Raw genomic sequence first — 18,444 nt, forward strand, 5'->3', positions numbered from 1 at the left:
CGTGTACGTAACGTCCATCGACCCCTAGTAATGGATGCGCTAAATGAAACTCGCCGGTCGCTCTGAAATATCTGCAGAATCTGACTTTCCGTAGAGTCTTCTATCAATATGAGTGAAATGCAGCTATGTATTCAGAGCGAGAGGTCGAGCTCGCTACGGTCAAACTTACCTACAGAAGACTCCTCGATCCAGGGATCCGGGAAACAAGGGGGTCAAAAGTTGGGAGCTCTCTTGCGCAAGGAACTCTCACAGGCCGAGTGAAGGAGATCTATAATGTCCTCCCCGAATATTTTCCTTTGCTATACCTATCTTGTACAATCGTAGATCCTCGGAGTGCTTGGAGCAGTTGCTTGTCCGTTGAGATGAGCATCACGTATCATAATGTAAAACGTAAATATCTCATGTAGATACGCAGCGGGTCGAGCTTATCGAGTGCGGGCCGTGGACAGGAGAACCTAGTCGTTGGAAATGTTCGACCGCATTGTCCAGGCCAACCGCTCATGATGAGTGGTGACCGACGAGAAGTCGGCATGATCGGCATAGTCTATTCCTTTAACATGATCTGAGCTCATGTTGGAATTGAGCGCAGACTCCCGGGTGGTCCCCCCACCGCCCCGAACTAAGGTTTAGTCCGCCTCACAATGCCAGAGCTCCGAATTGCGGGGATCTAACCCAACCCCACTCACTATGTAGCCTTTCTTAAGAAGACATTCGGTGCGAATATTCGATAAACCTGGCGCCGACTCCTTTTATGAGTCTGAGGAGCATTCCCGAATGCGCGCATCTGGAGTCTGAACCAACATATCACAATCGATTGCGCGCTCGAATCAATCATGCGTTCAGATCAATCATGCGCTCAAGTCGATTCCGCTCCAATCAATTTCGTTCCAATCAACTCCGCTCGATATCGCGCTAATCGGCTGTGCGCTGAGATCAATTCTGCGCTCAGGTCGATTTTGCGCTCAAATCTATCATTGGCTCAATTCAATCTGCGCTCCACTCGGTACTATCGAAGCAAAGAGCTCATGAGCATTTTCCGATTCTGGGCACATCTGCTGATCATCGTCATCATTGAGACGAGCTGTCTGCTACATAGGAAAAAAGAGAGCCGGCGGTAGACGGACGTTCTTGATCGGAAACGTACATCTCACAATTCACAATCATTCAAGAGAGTCTCCGAAGGTGAATACGGACCTCAGAGAAGGGGAGGCTTGGAGCCTTGCATGAATTCCTGAGTCCTCTTCCGGGGCTCCACGTCTCATTTGTCGCGATTCGAAAAGGGGGAATATAGTAACACATTGCGCGCCTAACTCATAGGCATAATTCCAGAGGTTTCTCTCCTCAGCGGGAAGTCTCGAGGATATCCCATAGCGTTCACCTCCCGATGGTGTTGCGTCTGCATACAAGGAGCATCGTTTCCCCTCATAATGCTTATTTTCGCCGTCCATCTTCGAGCATGCTCCCGACCAGAGGGGACAGACAGTTGTTCTGATAGAATCCATTGCTATAGAGGCTCAACGCATTGCCTGGGATGAAGGTGGGGGAATTAGACAAAAAAAATGTCGACCTTTGGAGGACGGATCCCGCAACTTCCAGGCTTGATGATAGACCGTTTCGAAGATGACCCTGATATAAGAGCGTACTTCCTCTCCCATGACCATTCGTAAGTTTCGACAAGGAGGGGCCATAGAGCAGCTTGCGGCGACATGAATCGTCGATAAATTTGCTTTTGCTTCCATGATTGTCATAGCTGCTAATTTTCAGAGACCATCAGTATGGAATAGATGATCCAGATTTGCAGTCTTACATCATTAAAGACTCATTGAAAATTTATGCATCGCCCTTGACAGTTCGCATGCTTCGCAATCGCAGAAAATTCGAGGAGCTGCACGATGCATTCCATCCTCTACCGTTGGACGTTCCGCATAAGATTGTGATAGGCTCCAGTGAGTCGGCCTATCCGGTGACTGTGACACTGACTTCCGCCGAGCACATCGTAGGCTCGGTGATGTTCGTTTTCGAGAGAGAGACACCGAAGTTCCGTTGTCTCTACACCGGAGACTTCCGCTTATCGAAGCAAGATCTCAAGTTGAAGAGATGTTTCAAACTACATCGGGGCCTAAAACCATTCGACGCTATCTATTTTGACTCTACTTGGTGCACACCGAAAAATTTGTGGAACATTCCGACCCGAGAAGAAGTTTTACGCTACGTCGAACCGTTGGTCAACACACATCTTCAGGAGGATGAATCGAATTATATTTGTGTTTACACGATGTATGACGTCGGATACGAGAACTTATTGCTAGATTTGGCCAGAATTGCGGACTCCGCTGTCCATGTGACCGAAGAACGGGCTTCGCTCTACAAAGGATTCCCTGGCATGACGGATATCCTCACTACAGAACCACGAAATTGTCGCATACATTTTTGCCAGAAAGGTTATCCCAGCTGGAAGAAGAGCTGCTCACAAGTCCGGCGTGATTATAACTCGGGTCGTGTTATGAGACTCGTTTTTTCGTATAAAAAGTTCATCGAAGAGCACAAAGAGAACCCGGAACAGAATCCCTATGTGCAGAACAAGAAAGACAAATATCTGTATCACGTTTGCTGGTCCACGCATCCAAGTCTTGCGGAGGTCTCAGATCTGGTCAACTATCTGAGTCCTGACTCGCTACATGCGAATGTGATAAAGGGCTGTTCCGAGAAAGATATCCTGACAACCTTGCAACGAGGTTCTATAAATTCGAAGAAATGGCATGTGAGAGACGCTTCGGAGGGCTTAGCATGTGGTGAAAAGCATAAGCCTAAAGATGGGTCTAATGGCAACTCCAGTCAGTCGACCGATGACTCTGCCAGTGAGAGTTTGATAGATAAGCTGAGGAGGAAGGGTTGTATCGAAAAAAGAAGCGCATCCCCATCTCCGTCTTTGGATAAATTAGAAGCTACGAAATTGAGGAGACTTGAGTGATGTGTTTATCATTATCAGGGCTCGACTTTCGTCGCGGAAACTCGCAGCATTCCCCGGCTCCCATAGACTTTCTATGGGGAAACGCCCCGCAACGCACCGAAAAATCGCGGTCACGGTCACGGACCGCGACGAAAGTCGAGCCCTAATCACTATAAATTACCATTATGTGACACCGGAGCGAGGGACTTGATTGTTGCCGTCTTCAGCTCATTCTCGATGGATTACTCGACCGAAATTGGTATATGACTGTATACGCTATGAAGAGACTTTTTTTCTAAGAGCGCCCATGTCCATATCATGTTTGATCTATTCAAAATGCCGAATAAACATCTCTGGGTTCCAATATCGGAGATTCATAACTGAGAAAGGGGCTTCGTTCGTTTCCAGCGACATCAGAACTTGTAAAATTCTTCGTTTATTGTCATTCTTGGTTGCTAAAAAGAGGAGTTTTGTAGTATTTCACACACGAGGTCTGTGGGTTTGCTTGGAGCTCCGAAGGAAAAATTCGGAGCTTTCGGCTCTGTGAATGTCTGTCTGTTTGTCAGTTATCGGTCCCGACTTCGAGAACCTGGCACACAACACGCTTCTCCGTCTAACAGATGGAGTGGCAAAAAAAGCTTGGCTGTGGTTGAATCCCTTCCTCTCTCAATCCCTCCTTAATATTAATCATTCACAAAGATATCCCAACTTCATTGAGACATCCCGATTCAGAGCCAGGGGGTTGCACTGCATTCACAGGAATTTCCACGAGTTCACAACCCGTCATACTGAGTGACAATTGCACGTGATTCATCGATTGCTTGCAAATTAGACCCGTTTTAAATAGGCGGAGGGGAAGTGTCTCGCGCGGCTTCGCTCAGAATCTGGCTTCTGGCCGTTTTGAGTTTGTCCATGCGTTTCTGTAGGTGAGCGTTCGTCGTTTCAAGCTCCTCGATTCGGGTCTGGGCCTCGCGGAGCTCTCGGAGAATTTTCCGTTTCTCGACCTTGAGTTCTTCTTCGGCTTTCTCGGACTCCTCCGCTTGGCTCTTGTAGTGCTTCAATTGGGTGTCTAGTCGCGCGTTCTGCGATGTCAACGTTGTGATCTCTTGTTCGGCTCTTTTCAATTTGTACTTGTAGTCCGATACTGCTTTACTAGCTTCCCTCTGAGCGTCCAGAATCGCCTGCGTGTCGCGTCCACCAGCTTGCCGCGATACGTCCTCTAAGCGATGCACTCGTGCTCGCTCCTCGCGTAAATCTTCGCGTAACCTGTTGGAGGATCATCCATTCTTAGCGCGCGAGGTAAGACTCGATGTAAAGAGGAACTTGGTAGACACATCCCCACGATTTACGACCGGAATCGGGCCCGGTAGGCCTCGTTCCCCAGAACAGGACGAGCGAAGCGGTGGCCGACAAACTCACCTCGAGACTTCTTCTTCTAGACTCTGTTTCTCTTCGTTGAGGGCTTGTAACTTGCGTTCGAGGTTTCCCTCACCGGCACCCCTGAGAACTTCGGACATGTCTTTACTCACTAACTGCAGTTGACCTTCGTCTTCTCCAACGAGCACTAAACCGTGTTCCTGGAAAATAATCGCGCCGTGAGTTACTGATGGATGCTTGGAGAAGAGAGATCGCCTCCGACGGGCTCAGTCGCTTGCTTCTGAACTTCCGACGTTTGAATATTCTCCCGGGCAATCGATCCCTTATGGTGTGGATCCTCGCGGCTTTCAGAATCAGGCAGCTCGAGAGAATCTTATCGTCATGGACCTCCTTCGGGCTCCTGAACCTTCGGATGCGACACACTAATTCTAGGCGTCAGAAACGACGAGATCGCTCGCTCCATCTGTGGGCTGGAGGGAGCGGCTGCAGGCCGATTTCGACCTTCTCCCGAGAAGAATACTCACGCCGACGAGACGATCTCGTTCTTTGACTTGATGCTCGAGATATGCTTTGTCTTGCTTGAGGTGGTTCGCGTCTCTTGTCAACTGATCAAAAGCTCGCGTTTTGTCCGTTAGTTTCCGTTTGACTTGAACGAAGTTCTCAGTGAGTTCTTCCATGTCGTCTCGAAGCGTCTCGATCATATATTGGAACGCCTGCTTGTCGGAGTCCATCTGATGGATCGAAATCAACGCTTTCCGGAGTTGGTCTTCCAGGTCCTCTCGACTGCGAAAAAGACACGGAAACGTGAGGAGCGGTCCCTCATCTCGAGAGCGGGCTCCTCTGAGGATCTTCAGGTGCATCCTATGGCTTGCACCTAGAACCAGATGAACAAAGTGGTACCTGAATTCGCCGAACTCGGAGTCTGCGTCTGAACTACGCCTTGAAGATACTGAGGCGATAGAGGCAGCCCTCACGTCGCGGTTCCGAGGACGTCCGTCTTCGTCCACAGACTCAACCACTTTCATCCTCGCGGCTCTGCCCTCTGCCCGGGCTTTCCGCCGCGCTGCCACACGAGCCTCGGCCTGCAAAAGGGAAACGAGAGCTAACCGACACGTTCAACCAAAAGCCTTTATTTTGTGGAGTTATCTGTCCAGGGAATCGCTTATGCACGCCCTTCCTGATGTCACCATCACGTGGACAGGACTCAGGGCAAGCTCAATTCGTTTTCGAACATCGCATCGAGATCCCTGTCAATCGTTGTCCTGCGAGACATGAGGAACGCGAGGACCGGTCGGCAGAAGCTTCGGGACGACCTAAGGGTGCCGTATCTACGAACCTCCTTAGCATTTTGATCGAGTTGATGTTCAGCGGCGAAAGCTGTTCCGGAACCGTTCGCCATCCTTCGTCTTTGAGTTGGTGTTGTGCTTCCTGTACTACTAGAGTCCATCGTCATTTTGCTGCTACCGACAGCACCGCCGATTTTGCTTCCCTGAAACGAAACCCGTTTGAGTACGTCTCGTATCCGCATATTCTCTGACGGTTTTAGAATGCACGAGCGGGCCAGCATCCCGTGAAATCGCAAGTCGGATAAGTGAGAGTGAGTCATTCGTATATCTCGCATCAAATTCTCGATTAGTCTTCCCCTAATAGGCCGCATGGTATGAGGCTCTTTGACACCCGTTATCGAATTAATTCTCAAATTTATCCCTGCTCCGTTGATCATTCATCTTCCATGTTGAGCGCGTACTCCGAGCTCCAGCAATATCAGTCCCCGTTTCAATTCCCAGCGGAAACTAGATATTCTCATTTTCTGGAAGTCTGCTCCCGTTGCTCAATTCAGCATGAGTCGAAAGCAAATTCACGCGGTAATGATGCACGGTATAATCCCCATCATTACCTCGTTGAAGAGAATTCTGAATTGATGATGTTGTGAGAGATGACAGCTGAATCAAAGCTGGTATTACACTGAAGCGTAATCGGAGGCCTCTGACTTCCCGCGGAGTTTCTCGGGCCGACCGGATTTGTGGTCAATCTGACCAGCGCAGCGGGCCGAGCGTGGGAGTGTTCTACGAATCGTAGTACGCGTCGCAGTGATCAGCAACCACTCGAGAAAACCACTATGCTCACCGTACATTCAAGTTCGGTTCTTGAGACGCGCGATATAACGGCTATTGTAGTGGCTATAGCTCACGCTCAATACTGACTAAGCGTGTGAGGGGCGAATCTCCCGCATCGTGATTCTCAATATTGGAAGCTCGTTTCCTCAGCGTCATGCGGTGTCAGGCAGACAGTAGGCAGGCAGGCGGGCGGGCGACCTGAGCGAGCGCCGACAGACCAGCCCGACGAAGTCTACGTGTGTACGCAGGCTTCCCTCTGAGGTCTTGGGTATTTCAAGAAGCTCTCCGCAGGATCTTATCGGTGTTCCGGCTTCGTTTCGTCTAACCATTAAGCAAAATATCGACCCGAATGGGTTTGTCGCCTCTATAATTCCGCATTCGAGAACAGTCCAAGATCCCGAAACTCTAACCCAGAAGTGACGAGCACAGACATCGGAATGACAAGAGCGACACCGCATGTTTACAAAATTCCATGCCCGATATCTAGCCACCGGCTGAGCCGATACCTTTTTCGCGGGGATCGAATTCGGGCTCTATGTATGGAGCCACGAAGATAATAGGACCGTCATGATTTTTGTTAGAAAATGATCACTCGATAAATCGAATTCGGAGATGCATCGACGCGTTCGGCGGAGGAGCCGTGGGTGGACAATTCGAATTTCTGGCACGAGACTCGTCGTTCGACGACGATTACGGCACGCCATTCGGCCTAGCGTACTGTCGATCGAGTCTGTCGAGTCCGATATTGTTCCCGTGTATTTCCGTTGCATTGAGACGTCTCTGAGAGGAATGTACCGTGGACCGCCGTGAAGGTAAAGACGGTGCTCTGAGCAACTTCGAGCATGGCGGAATTATTCGTTGTGAGTCGCGGTCCGAAGCCGGTCGAATCGCCATCGATTAGGAGAAGCCCTTAGCTTAAGAAGCAAATCATCACCAACGTTTGAGAAAGCGGTTTTCCAATACCTTTTTCATGGCGACAAGGCCTTGTTGTTTCGAGACTCCTTCTCTACCTGCATCGACTCAAGTCTTTATAGAGACGTTATTGAACTCGAGGATAGGACTCTATCTCTTTACTGATCTGAACTCACTGCTTTCGGCTGCCAGGATGCGGTTTGTTGAAGAACGAAACACTGGAATCCACAGGATACTTCAAAATCATGAACACATTACTGTCGGTCTCTGCTCTATTGCCATTTTGCGACAAGGCGCTGCCATTGTGGACCTCGCAGAATGAACGCATCCGCATCTTCACGGGGAGGTCCTTAAGGTAGACCAGAGCCGGTCCTGGGCTCGTTCGCTGCTCGATCGGACCGAGTGCGCATGAGGATCCGATGATCCCTCGCGGGGTTTGCGTTAGCCCCAAATCATATCTGTACGCCTGATTCTCTCCATCGGTCGCTTGCTAGTTCGTTGCATGCGAAGGTGGGCAGCGGCATTGTGCCTCGGTCAAGGTACAGTGCGGTTGGAGCATAGCTCTGTATTTGCCGAGGAGGTGCACTGCTTCCATTCTCCTTCTCTGTCTCCTTATGAGCACCCCGCCTAATGGCTGGATCTCGATCGGATGACATGCTGAAGACATGGAAGTGCCATTTCCCGCTACAGAGTCGAATATCGTTCCAGATTGCGCGTTCGTCGATCGAGCGGTTACGATTCCCGACGGTAGACTGCAGCGCGCAAGCTGCCGTTCTTTCCAGGATGCCGAATTCCGCGGTGATGACGATCGGACAGAAGGCATCTCCGGCATCAGGTGCAATACGTCAGGTGTAGTGCGTCAGGTGTTCTGACGGAGAACAAAGCAAGGGAAATATCCGAGCGGGGTCATACATCGGAGGATATTGCGAGGTGATTCGCTGTCGTGCTCCAACTCTCCGTGCTCGTAGGTAGATTGAACGAGCAATTGACCTGCGGGCGAACCCCCCGACAACCTCTCGATTCTCTCTAAAGCTTAAGCGATAACAGATTCAGAGGGAAGAACCATCTAAGCATGGAAGTCATAGCAAGGTTTATCCAAGGGCATCGCGAAACACCGAGCTCGTCTATGGGTTTCGGAGTAGGATCAGAACTTACCGGCTACACTCGACAAAGTATCTCCAATGACACCGGATAGTTCGGGCCTCGGACTTCCATGCGCCTATGTCGTACCTCGAAATCCCCCCGTCAATGTGATGTTTTCCATTCGAGGAGTGCCTCAGAGACCGAAGAAGTTTGTGGCGGATATCCTCCAAATCAGAGCTCTCGACCTAGCATCGAGACTGACTGACTGAGTGACATCATACACGGAATTTCTTCCCTTCTCGGACCCTCGTGATGTAGCTGACCGAGTTGACGCTTCGGTGCTCCCTCTAGAACTACCAACTGTTGAATTGCGAGCTCTTTGAGCTTCACTCAATCCTAGACTCATCACATTGACAGGCACCACCAACTACTAATTGAGCTCTCGAATCCGCCACTGCTTCGTAGGATAAGGCTGCAAAGTGCTTGGTTCGAAGCGTATGCCCTCGATTGTTTTCCCTAAAAAGAGAGGTCAAACGCAGAGCAGCCTTCGGGAGTCGACCCCCAGACGGTCTTGCGGAGCGTTCCCACCCCGCTATCTCGAAGGAATTCGCCGCGTGGCCGATATTGAGGTGATCAAACAGAGTGATAGTCGTGTCGGAGTAGGCACCCGATCGATCAAATGATGGCATCAATCTTCCCCGATCACCTCTCGTTTGCTGCATCCAATAAGCCATCATCCAGGTCCTCTGGTGGGTTCGGATCTACCTGGCAAAGCAGCTGAGAACTAGGGTTTTTAGACCCCACGTCGAGCTTATTGGATCACAAGGAGTCTGCATCGGAGATTAAACCGATAATCCCGCGAGCACGGTCCGGCTCCCTCAATTCTCGAAATGGATAGACTTGTTGATTCCCGAATCTTTTGGCGGAAGCACCCGTCAATCCACGTGGGATTTCCTTGCTTCAGCTCGTGGATAAGCTGATTCGGAGGTCTTTTCCAATCATACTAATAATAGAGCTACAGTTTCCTACTACTGAGAGAAGTTTCCGATTGGACAAGGGCGGAAATCAGATGAACTTCTCGATCGAATCTAGTAATATTTAGTATCCGAGCAGCGGGTCGTCCTCTCGGAGCTCCGCGCAGCCAGCAAAGGGTTTGCAGAGCAAACGCGCAGGCGCGCCCCCGAACCTGGATCTTTCGCTTTGCTCCTCGGAGCGGATCGATAGCGGGCAAGCCTGCCAGCCTTCCTGCCTGCCTGCCTGGCTGGCTGCCCATCCGCCTGGCAACCACGGAGCAACCTAATGAGAAGCCAACGCCCACTGCGCCTTTCACTCGAGCTTGTGCCCGAGATTTTTGGCGCAATTTCTCTTCTGTAGTTCACTCTGTTCGGCCAGAAGGGGGGGGGGACGAGCTTCTGCGCTGAGCAAAGCTGCTATAGGCGAAAGCGGTGTGGTATGAGCATGTATTCGCTGACGATTCAATAAAAACGCCAAAGTTCAGAAAGAAAGACTTGGGAACGGATCCTTTCTTTATTTCATCTTGGATTTGAATCGTTTCCTACTATCCTAACGTGCTGCATGCAGTCTGTGAGCGAGGCCAAGCGGGACCCGGGATACGTCTACGCTCTCGGGTCGGGCGGCTGGATAATCCTTAGACGTGAGGGAATTTCCTAATCCATTCGGTGAATTCCAATGCTGGGATGCTGAAACTGTGACGATATCATATGCACTCCATGAGATGCCTGGATGTTCAACAAACCACCAGAGCACCTGATGAAGTACAAAAGACGTTCGTCCCATCAGGCCCGAGGGGCGGACTCGGATGTCGCCTCGGAACTCACTCGAGTTTTCCAACTCTGGTCGAACTCTTTCGTTTCTCCCGGGGCAACCCGGACGCCTACGTCCGAAGGGTACGCGCCGACGCAAGGGCAGAGGCTTCGGAGTGGAACTTGTCGACTTACATCAGATGCATCCGCGCGCTACTTCAGGTACCTGACTAGACAGATTTATGAAGCCACAAGCACCTGTCGTAGCACGGGACGTAACTGGTGTCGGCACGGACGATACGAGTCCATGCAACTCACCTAATGCGGCACTTCTTCGAGCTTCGGATCCGGGCTTCAATGCAGTTGTTCGAGGCGGCGGTGTTGGAGGAAGCAGCAGGGGCGAAAGGGCGGAATCGCGAACAAGCCTGGTGCAGAGCGGGTGCCTGGAGCGGAGTCGGGCCCGGAGTGGGCGAACGGCCTCAAAGCGACCCGTCTTTTATAGGAGCACGAAGTCCCGCCCTCGGCCTGCTTGCGCGGGGCAAACTCAGGAGTGAAATCCAAGGACGGTTGCTCAGCGCATGCTTGTAGATAGGTCCGTGCCCGGGGCCGTGGGGCCGTCGGGGGAACAACGACTCGTCGGTTGGTTAAGGCGCTTCGAGGCGGTGCGCCGCGGAGTATCCGACCCTCTCCTGAGCCCGACGACGCAATGCCGGCCGGTCGGTCGCTCGGCCGCCCGTTCGCTCGCCCGCGAGCCAGCGAGCTCCACTGTAAGAAGCGGTAGCATCAGCCGAGAGGAGCTGAGCGCCGACCGTAGGGAGCAGCACTCAGGAGTCAGGACGACTCAACCCGGTTACCCTCCCCTGCGTCTGGCGTAGCACCCGCATGCGACAACTGCTTGCCAGCAATGCGGTACCCTGCGGTACCCTGCGGCCAGGACATCCACCGCAACCCTCCTTCTTTGCTCGGATCTGTGCTTCCTGGTAGCTGCTGCTTCTGCTCGTCATGGAGTGAACAAGCAGCTCAATGCGGGTGGCCACCCCACGCTGAAACTATTGCTAGGTCGTCGCAGAATTCGAGCTCCTAGCAAGCCACTCTCTACGGAGCCTACGTCCATCCGACCATTGCATCGTGGTCTGTTCGACGACAATTATTATCAACATGATATCGACGACATTGTTGGCTGCCCATCGAGTCCTTGAATACAATCATGCTGCTCACGATTGCAAGTGAATTCGGTGCTCCTGATCTACGTTCACAGGCAACATAAAACTCACATCAGGCTCCCTTAACGCTCCGCGCAGGATCAGGATTCCACTCCGGCGGAGTAGGCTCGGGGGGTGGCCGTAGATGTCGATCGTCCGATCGGGTACGGGAAGTTCAAAGACCTTCCAGCAAAAATCGCAGCCGCGAGATCCGATGGATGTCGCTGCGGAGATATCGGAAGGGGGGGGGCTCGAACGAGTAAAAAGAGATCCACGCCTATGATGGGAGCGGGAATTTCGGAGGAATATTCTATGCTCTTCCCTCGAAGAAAAGAGATGGAAAGTTTGTCACGAGGAATTTTCTTTCGTGGTCGAAGCGAAAGAAAAAAACATGAGAAATGCCTCAGGGACCATTCCGACTGAGAGCGCATGTCCCACGATCCAATAGCTAGGCGGTTTCAATCGTATTGCCCGGCCGATGCCACGTTTCGCAAATCTCTCGACACGCTCACCTGTGGAGTTACGACCCGACCATAGAGTTCTCCCGACGGGTCGACCCCGCGAGCGTGACATCGACGAGCTTTCGGCCCATTGATCGCATGCTGTCATGATCCGCTCGTTTTCCCGAGAAAATTTCGCTGTTCTTTCAAGTCCAAATACCGGGAGCCCGCGGTACCCTTACCGGAGAACCCAGACTTTGAGCTTTGAATCGCTGACCCAAACCTCCACGGATACGATCATATATGTATGTACGACGAGTATTCACATTGTGGGGGTCACGAGTGACCGCTCACGCGATGCGAATGATTGCTTGGAACAACAATGGAGGCTGGAGACCAACGACTCGGGACTTGGGACTTCGGGAGTGCATTCTCAAAATTCCGAGAGAGCCCGACACAGGGCTCGATACCCTTGCTCATGTGTCGCTTCTGTGCCCATGGGAAGCTCCGCATAAATGTAGGAATCCCTCCTGCATCGCAGAAAATCTAAAAACGGTCAGCTCGGAGAGATCTGCTGCTAGTTGCCACGCAGGCTGCGGGAATGAATGCAAGGGTGCTCGGTGCTCCCGACCGGACTTGGTAGGCCAGGCAGGAGGGGAAGCAATATTTCTGTCGGGCATCTCGCTCGGTGCGAACGTTCGCCGCTGCTGATGCCTCGAGTGACGCCGCTGCCACCGCCTCCGACGCGCCATCGGCTTAGCAGCAACCACCGCTTGTTGTATCGATCGAGAACTCTGGAGCGAAAGGGCCCCGGGCTTGCCTCTTTGCTCCTACGTTGCTTGCAGACACTCCTCGTTGCCGCTCTCTGTCTATCTCTCGCTTCCTCGCCAGTTGTACTTGCAGCACCATCACCACAACCATCGCCTGCATGGCCACCGGCACAGCGCCTATGTATTCGAGTCTAAGCGAGCGTACGAACGAACGAACGAGGGAGAGTTCCGTCAGCAAGATGACGGCCAGGAGTTGGAGACTTCGTTGCTTGCCCCGTCAGACTGCTTCCCTGCCGACTATCCATCCGCCTACCCGTCCGTCTGTTCTTGGTCCCTCGCTTGACTGCCTACCCAATCGTGGCGATGCAAGCGTCGAAGGTATACGATGAATCTTTCGGATGGAGTATTTCACGCCGGAACCGCCCCGGGGCTCGAGCGGCGATAGCCCCCGACCCGGGAACATTCTGTCAGTTTTCAGAAAAAAGGAGAAGTGAAGGATAACCGGTCTGGATAGAAGTGACGTCCGGAGATTCACCGTCATTCTGAGAGCCTCCTCGTATGGACGACTTATAGGATGGATATGACGGGTCCCAAAACGCCACCGAGCGATTTCGAAAATATCGTCCAATGTAAGAAGTAGGGAAGTGGGAAATTACCTCCTATTGAGTTGGATCTCCCTGATTGTTCCGAAACAGAGATCACTTTCGCAGAATTTCGGGACTCGAGGTGATTCTTCATCTCGAGAGTGGTTCCGACCTATCTTACTCCGCTTCCCGCGGGACTCAACGACGCAGAATCTGCCGAGGATCGGGGAGTCTCCGGTTGAACGAAGGAGGAAGAGCTTAAACACCGGAAAATTCCCGGGGGAACTCGGAATGGAGACGAGGAGTTTCGAGATAAGAAGGAACGGGACCGGTCCATGATCTCTTCTCGGTGTTCGTGTATCCTTCGCTCATTTCGAATAATTTCGCTTGTAAAACTTTTCGGCAGTTTTCTCCGTGTCCAGTCCTGCGATGCATCGTCATTTGACTTGGAGTCCGCAGATTAAGATTCGAATCAATCCTCGCTGTTCTGAGTTCGTCGGAAAATACGATGCAACAAACGAAAGGCTCCTCATCCGTCGTCTTCCTCCTCCCCGACTCCGTCTTTCCTCTCTTTGTCTCTCTTCAACTCTCCACCTTGTTCTCGTCCTTTTCGAAGCACACCGAGCAGCCCCGGTCTTCTTCGTATTCGGGAGATCGCTTGGAGCGAAAGACATCAACCGGCACGGAACTCTGCGCAGCTTTGGACTTGCGCAAAGACCCGGCACGGCGAGGCACGACGAGGCACGTACACCGCGAGCGCCGCGCGTGGCGCCAGCTCACAATAAAGTTCCGAGCCATGCTCTATATTACGCTGTTCACCCCGCACCCTCTACCCGGGAAAACATTATTCCACGGTCAAAGGACGGGGAAACCAGACGGATGCCATGAAGGTGATCCCGTCTTTGGGATCACGCCGGTGGCGGCTTTCGTCGTTTGGATGAGAGTCAAGCAAATTCGGGATTATTTCAGGACGTCAACACCACAAGAATCGTCAAAAGAGAAATGGCACCGGTCCTAGGAACAACCTGTTGTGGAGTTCCACCGAGCACAAGGAGCGCGGAAGCGAGCGGTCTTCCTAACTGGTGTTATTGATTCCAGAGACAGCGTTGCCGAGCACTTCAAGGAATCGGAGCGGTTTTTGACATTGCTAGGTGACGGATATAGAGCTAATTAATTGTGAGGATGACGACTGAATCCGCTCCCCTGAAACCGAGATATATCAGCTGCTTCCCCGCAGGGAGCGCAAACGCTCGCGAGCCACAGTTATTCCGCTCGACAGGAAGACGGAGAGGGTAATTAATGCACCGATGCTAATGTTCCGCTCGGACTGTGGAGTCTGCGATCCTGCTGTTGACGCAGAGAGGAAATTCTGCTTGCGATCAACCTGAGTGAGTCTTCTTCGATGGTTTCCAGTGGAAGCCTTTGTGAATTCGTTCGACGGAAACTGTCCTGAGTACGGGGAAGTAACGAGGAACGAAGCCGAGAAATCGTGGCCTGGATCAGACGCTTGTAATATGATGGAGCTTCATTGTCCTACGACTATACTCCGGGAAGACTCGAACGAATCCAGGTTTCCCGCAGGAAACATCAGAGAGCCTTCGCAACACGTTTGATCTATTGTCATATTCTCAGCTCCGATTCCCAAGTGTCCACGGCGAAGAGTGACTTGCTCCGGCTTCAAAAGCTTGAAGATCTCCGAGGCTGCCCGCCATCTTGTTCTCTAGGAAAACGGAAGAAGCGGATGCGGAGTCCGGACTGAGGATTCGGCGATATCGCAAGGTTCCGTCTTCTGATTTCCTTCCTCTCGAGGAATCCAATGATGCTCCCGAGTTAAAAAATCGCGCGTGCGCATCGCGTCATCCGAAGTAATTCTGAGGCTATTAGAGGATGGGTTAGAAGACTAACATGTAACGGCTTCCACACGACACCTACGCGTGAGGACACTCAGACGAACTCTCACGCAATGTGTCTCAGGAGCCGGTGAGGGTTCTGAGATTCATCAGCGTAATGCCGGAAAAATCCGACGTGATATCCCGACCTACGCCAGACATGGTGGTTTCATTGCCTGCTTCTCGCGCGATCTACAGAATCGATTGCCGATCCTTTCCGATGCCCAGCTCCGAAGAATTTAGCATTGATCCATCATCCGACCCCGGCCCAACTTCACTCCATTCACGTGCCTTGAATCCCCCTGGACGACTTCCAGTCATCCGTCGTTCCCCACTCGCTCTTCCGTTCATTCCGTCGAACGGATCGGTGGCGCCATCTGGGAGCTGGAGTGTAGGGTATACGGCTTCTAAGGTGTATCTATTGCGGATTAATTCATTCGGATTTTTCAGCTCGACGATCCTGAAAATTGCCAAGGTGCTTGCTAAGATCAAATAGAGCTCGAGAGTGATCGGAACGCTAACTACAAAAGCGAGCTCATCCTTATCGCACGGGACGTCTGAGCACGCGGCTAGCATATATAGGTGGGAAATCACGTGCCAGAGCAGGAGCGGGCGTAGTGCATCGGCTCCATGAACTCGGTACGGAAGCGGAGCTCGGAACCGTCCAAGAGGGATCAATTCGTCAGGATCCCCAGAAACACGCACGGGAAGTTGATGAGGTCAACAGCGATTAGCAGATCGGAACCGAACAAAAACTCAAAATTCCCACCCTCACGACCGCTTTCACGGAGCCTTAGCTCGACCTCCATCAGTCAATCATAGAGCCCACTATTGTCTATCGGGCCTCGAGCATTGTTCGTGCGAGCTCGTGCATTGTTTTGTTAGACGAGGCCAAAGGCGTGTGATATTCCCCGTTCCCCCTAGTCTCCGGCAGGCAAGAATCTCTACCAAGTGCCAACCTCACTCAGACTCGACTCGCTGATCACCTTGGGAACATCCCTCGTCAGTCCCAACTCTAGAGTTTCTCATTGGGCTTGATTTATGCCCAAGCAGTCGCGAAAACTCTGGCGACTTCGTAGGTTCCCTAAGCGCGGCAAGCTGTCCCGGGGTTACTTCGTCCAAGAGCAGGATCATTTAGATCACTTCCCGAGGAGTGCTCACGATCCGTACGCAGAATCTCATCAACATGTACTATGTACCTATCTCATTGGATACAGATGATCAGACTTCCCGTTCACCCGGGTATGTCCTTGTCCATCTTTTTGTCCGGTTCCCTCATCTTTTGTCCGGGTCCGGAATGTCCGGGACAAGTCCGGAAAAGGTCCGGTTTTGGAGGGGCTCGTGATGAGCTCTGAGTACGACCCGGTTTGATTTCGGGATGACGAGCTCGGCTAGCACAACTCATGTGGAAGGAGCGGTTTTCGAGTGCGAATCCGTAGTCTGGAAATTGGTTTCCTTCTGAAGAGCGGCTTCTCTTATCGGATGCCGCGAGTGACTTCGACGGATTTGCAGATAAAGCGACGATTCGCTATTGTGCTATCATCTCGCGCCCCGATTTCCCGCGGGACTCGCATGTTCGAATGTCCGAGTTTCCGTCCGCCTACAGCTCTGAGGTCCGTCCGGGGAATAACCGCTTTCCCTGAGAAAATCGTCCGGGTGAATGGGGGCCCTGCTGATCATCGGTAGCTCGTTTCTGGATCACGTGATACTGAGCTATAAATGCGTATTGCTTATTTACCCAAACTCCCATTTTGCCGAGTCGGAGCATGCGGAGCTCCTATAGGAAATACTGCTTCTGTCGATCTGACTCATAAATCGTACCGTCGCTTGATACCACTCGAAGGAAGGATCACTCCATTGTTATTCGCCGTGGGTCAAATTATCGGGCCGCGGTATCTGAGCGCGAGGTCCGCCGAACGGAATGGCTAAAGTGTCCGGAGTCAAATTCCCGATATACATAGTTGAAGAACGTCGACGACAATGTCATTTCAGAATTCGCCACCTCAACTCTCCTCGTGTCACCAGTGAATTACCAGCATCCCCTTCTTCTCGGAGTTGGGGAGTGGCACTCGGATTCCAGGGGAAGAGAGCGTTCTCGAAAGAGCTCTCTTAATGGTCCAGGGACATAGGGAAGCACCTCTGCCGCCGAGGTTCATGGCGGACTCGCCGATCATGAGAAATTCCTAGAGGACCGGAATTCCGACGGCCCCGGCCCTCCTCGGGACGAAGGGGGACACGGAGAGTGGAGCATTCGAAGTTTTCCAGAAGATTTATCTAATTCGAGAACTCAAATGAGAACGACTTCTTATCTCCCCAGGATGAAGAGCTCCAATCTACTCGCGCTGCGGGTAAAACAAGGCAAGAGGTCCGGGGTCTTCCCAGCGTCGAGACTTCGAGACCCTCTGTTCCTCGCGCCGTGGGGAGAACCGCTTCATGCCGGTTTCAGTCCATCAGCCGGATATCGGATTTGAAGAGACCATCAATGCCTCGATGCGAGGAGCTACACGTATTCGATTCTCGTATAGATTCGACATATCATAAACAAGTACTAGCGGGGAACAGGGAGCCATCAGCAATGAGCTGCTTCCGAGACAGGCGGGTCCATTGTCCGTTAGCCAAACCCGCTCCTGCATCGGAACATTTTTACGAAATTCCGCTCGAAGTCTAGCCGGTGCATGCTCAGTATCAGGGCTCTGTTTGATCTTGAGTTTCGGCGCCGAGCAGATGCCAACGAAACGCTCCACGGACTGACTGCACACCATGTACATTTGCAATCGGAATGTCGAAAAGAAAGGGGAGCTCGTTGTCGCTGCATGCTCTTCGGTAGACGGTAGGCAGGCCATAGGCGCAACCGAGCTCGAATGAGATAGAAAAATTCTAATATGTGTCGGCGTCTGGGTGATGTTTGCCGCGTTCCGGTCATGTTCCTCAATGAAATGTTACCACAGGATAGGGTTTTCTCGAGCATCGCCTCTAGTATTAGCCTCATTTGTAGAAAACGCTGGACACTCCTGCTCGCTGACACAATGCATCGGCTGTTCTTTTGTGACTAGCTGAGCGAGCTCACCTGAGGCCGTTCGAATTGCTCTGACAGTCCCCAAAGTTTACCATGCGATTCAATTTTGGCGAGGTGATCGAGGCTGACCTTCCCTTTGGAGTAGTATAGTATCAGCGGGCAATCGATCGGATTTCTTCCCGTTCTGAGACTGACTTTCGTTGTGGTGTTCCCGCCGCTGGGCATGATACCGGAAGGACCTGTCCTTATCGCCATCGTCGGACTCCCATCAGCCTTCTGCCTTCCAGGAATCGCTGCAGTCGGGACAGAGGGAAATCTCGTCGAAGCGATTCCCACGGGGA

At 52.0% G+C, this 18,444-nt stretch overlaps 2 protein-coding genes across 2 annotated transcripts; one reads left to right on the forward strand and one right to left on the reverse strand.

The window, feature by feature from the left end:
• Positions 1-1,559: 1,559 nt before the first annotated feature.
• Positions 1,560-2,971, forward strand: Snm1 (DNA cross-link repair protein snm1). Its single transcript, XM_003743081.1, has 2 exons — positions 1,560-1,663; positions 1,765-2,971. The coding sequence occupies exons 1-2, from the start codon at positions 1,560-1,562 to the stop codon at positions 2,969-2,971; spliced, it is 1,311 nt and encodes a 436-aa protein (XP_003743129.1).
• Positions 2,972-3,400: 429 nt separating this feature from the next.
• On the reverse strand, positions 3,401-5,726 carry LOC100907798 (leucine-rich repeat flightless-interacting protein 2). The gene is made up of 5 exons (XM_003743082.2): positions 5,664-5,726; positions 5,228-5,409; positions 4,852-5,110; positions 4,370-4,527; positions 3,401-4,216 (listed from the first exon to the last, which is right to left on the reverse strand). Exons 1-5 carry the CDS (start codon positions 5,724-5,726, stop codon positions 3,790-3,792), a joined length of 1,089 nt encoding a protein of 362 aa, XP_003743130.1. The 3' UTR covers positions 3,401-3,789.
• Positions 5,727-18,444: the final 12,718 nt, after the last annotated feature.

This window comes from Galendromus occidentalis, unplaced genomic scaffold (genome assembly GCF_000255335.2).
Source record: "Galendromus occidentalis unplaced genomic scaffold, Mocc_1.1 scf7180000077438, whole genome shotgun sequence".
In the NCBI taxonomy this organism is placed as follows: domain Eukaryota; kingdom Metazoa; phylum Arthropoda; class Arachnida; order Mesostigmata; family Phytoseiidae; genus Galendromus; species Galendromus occidentalis.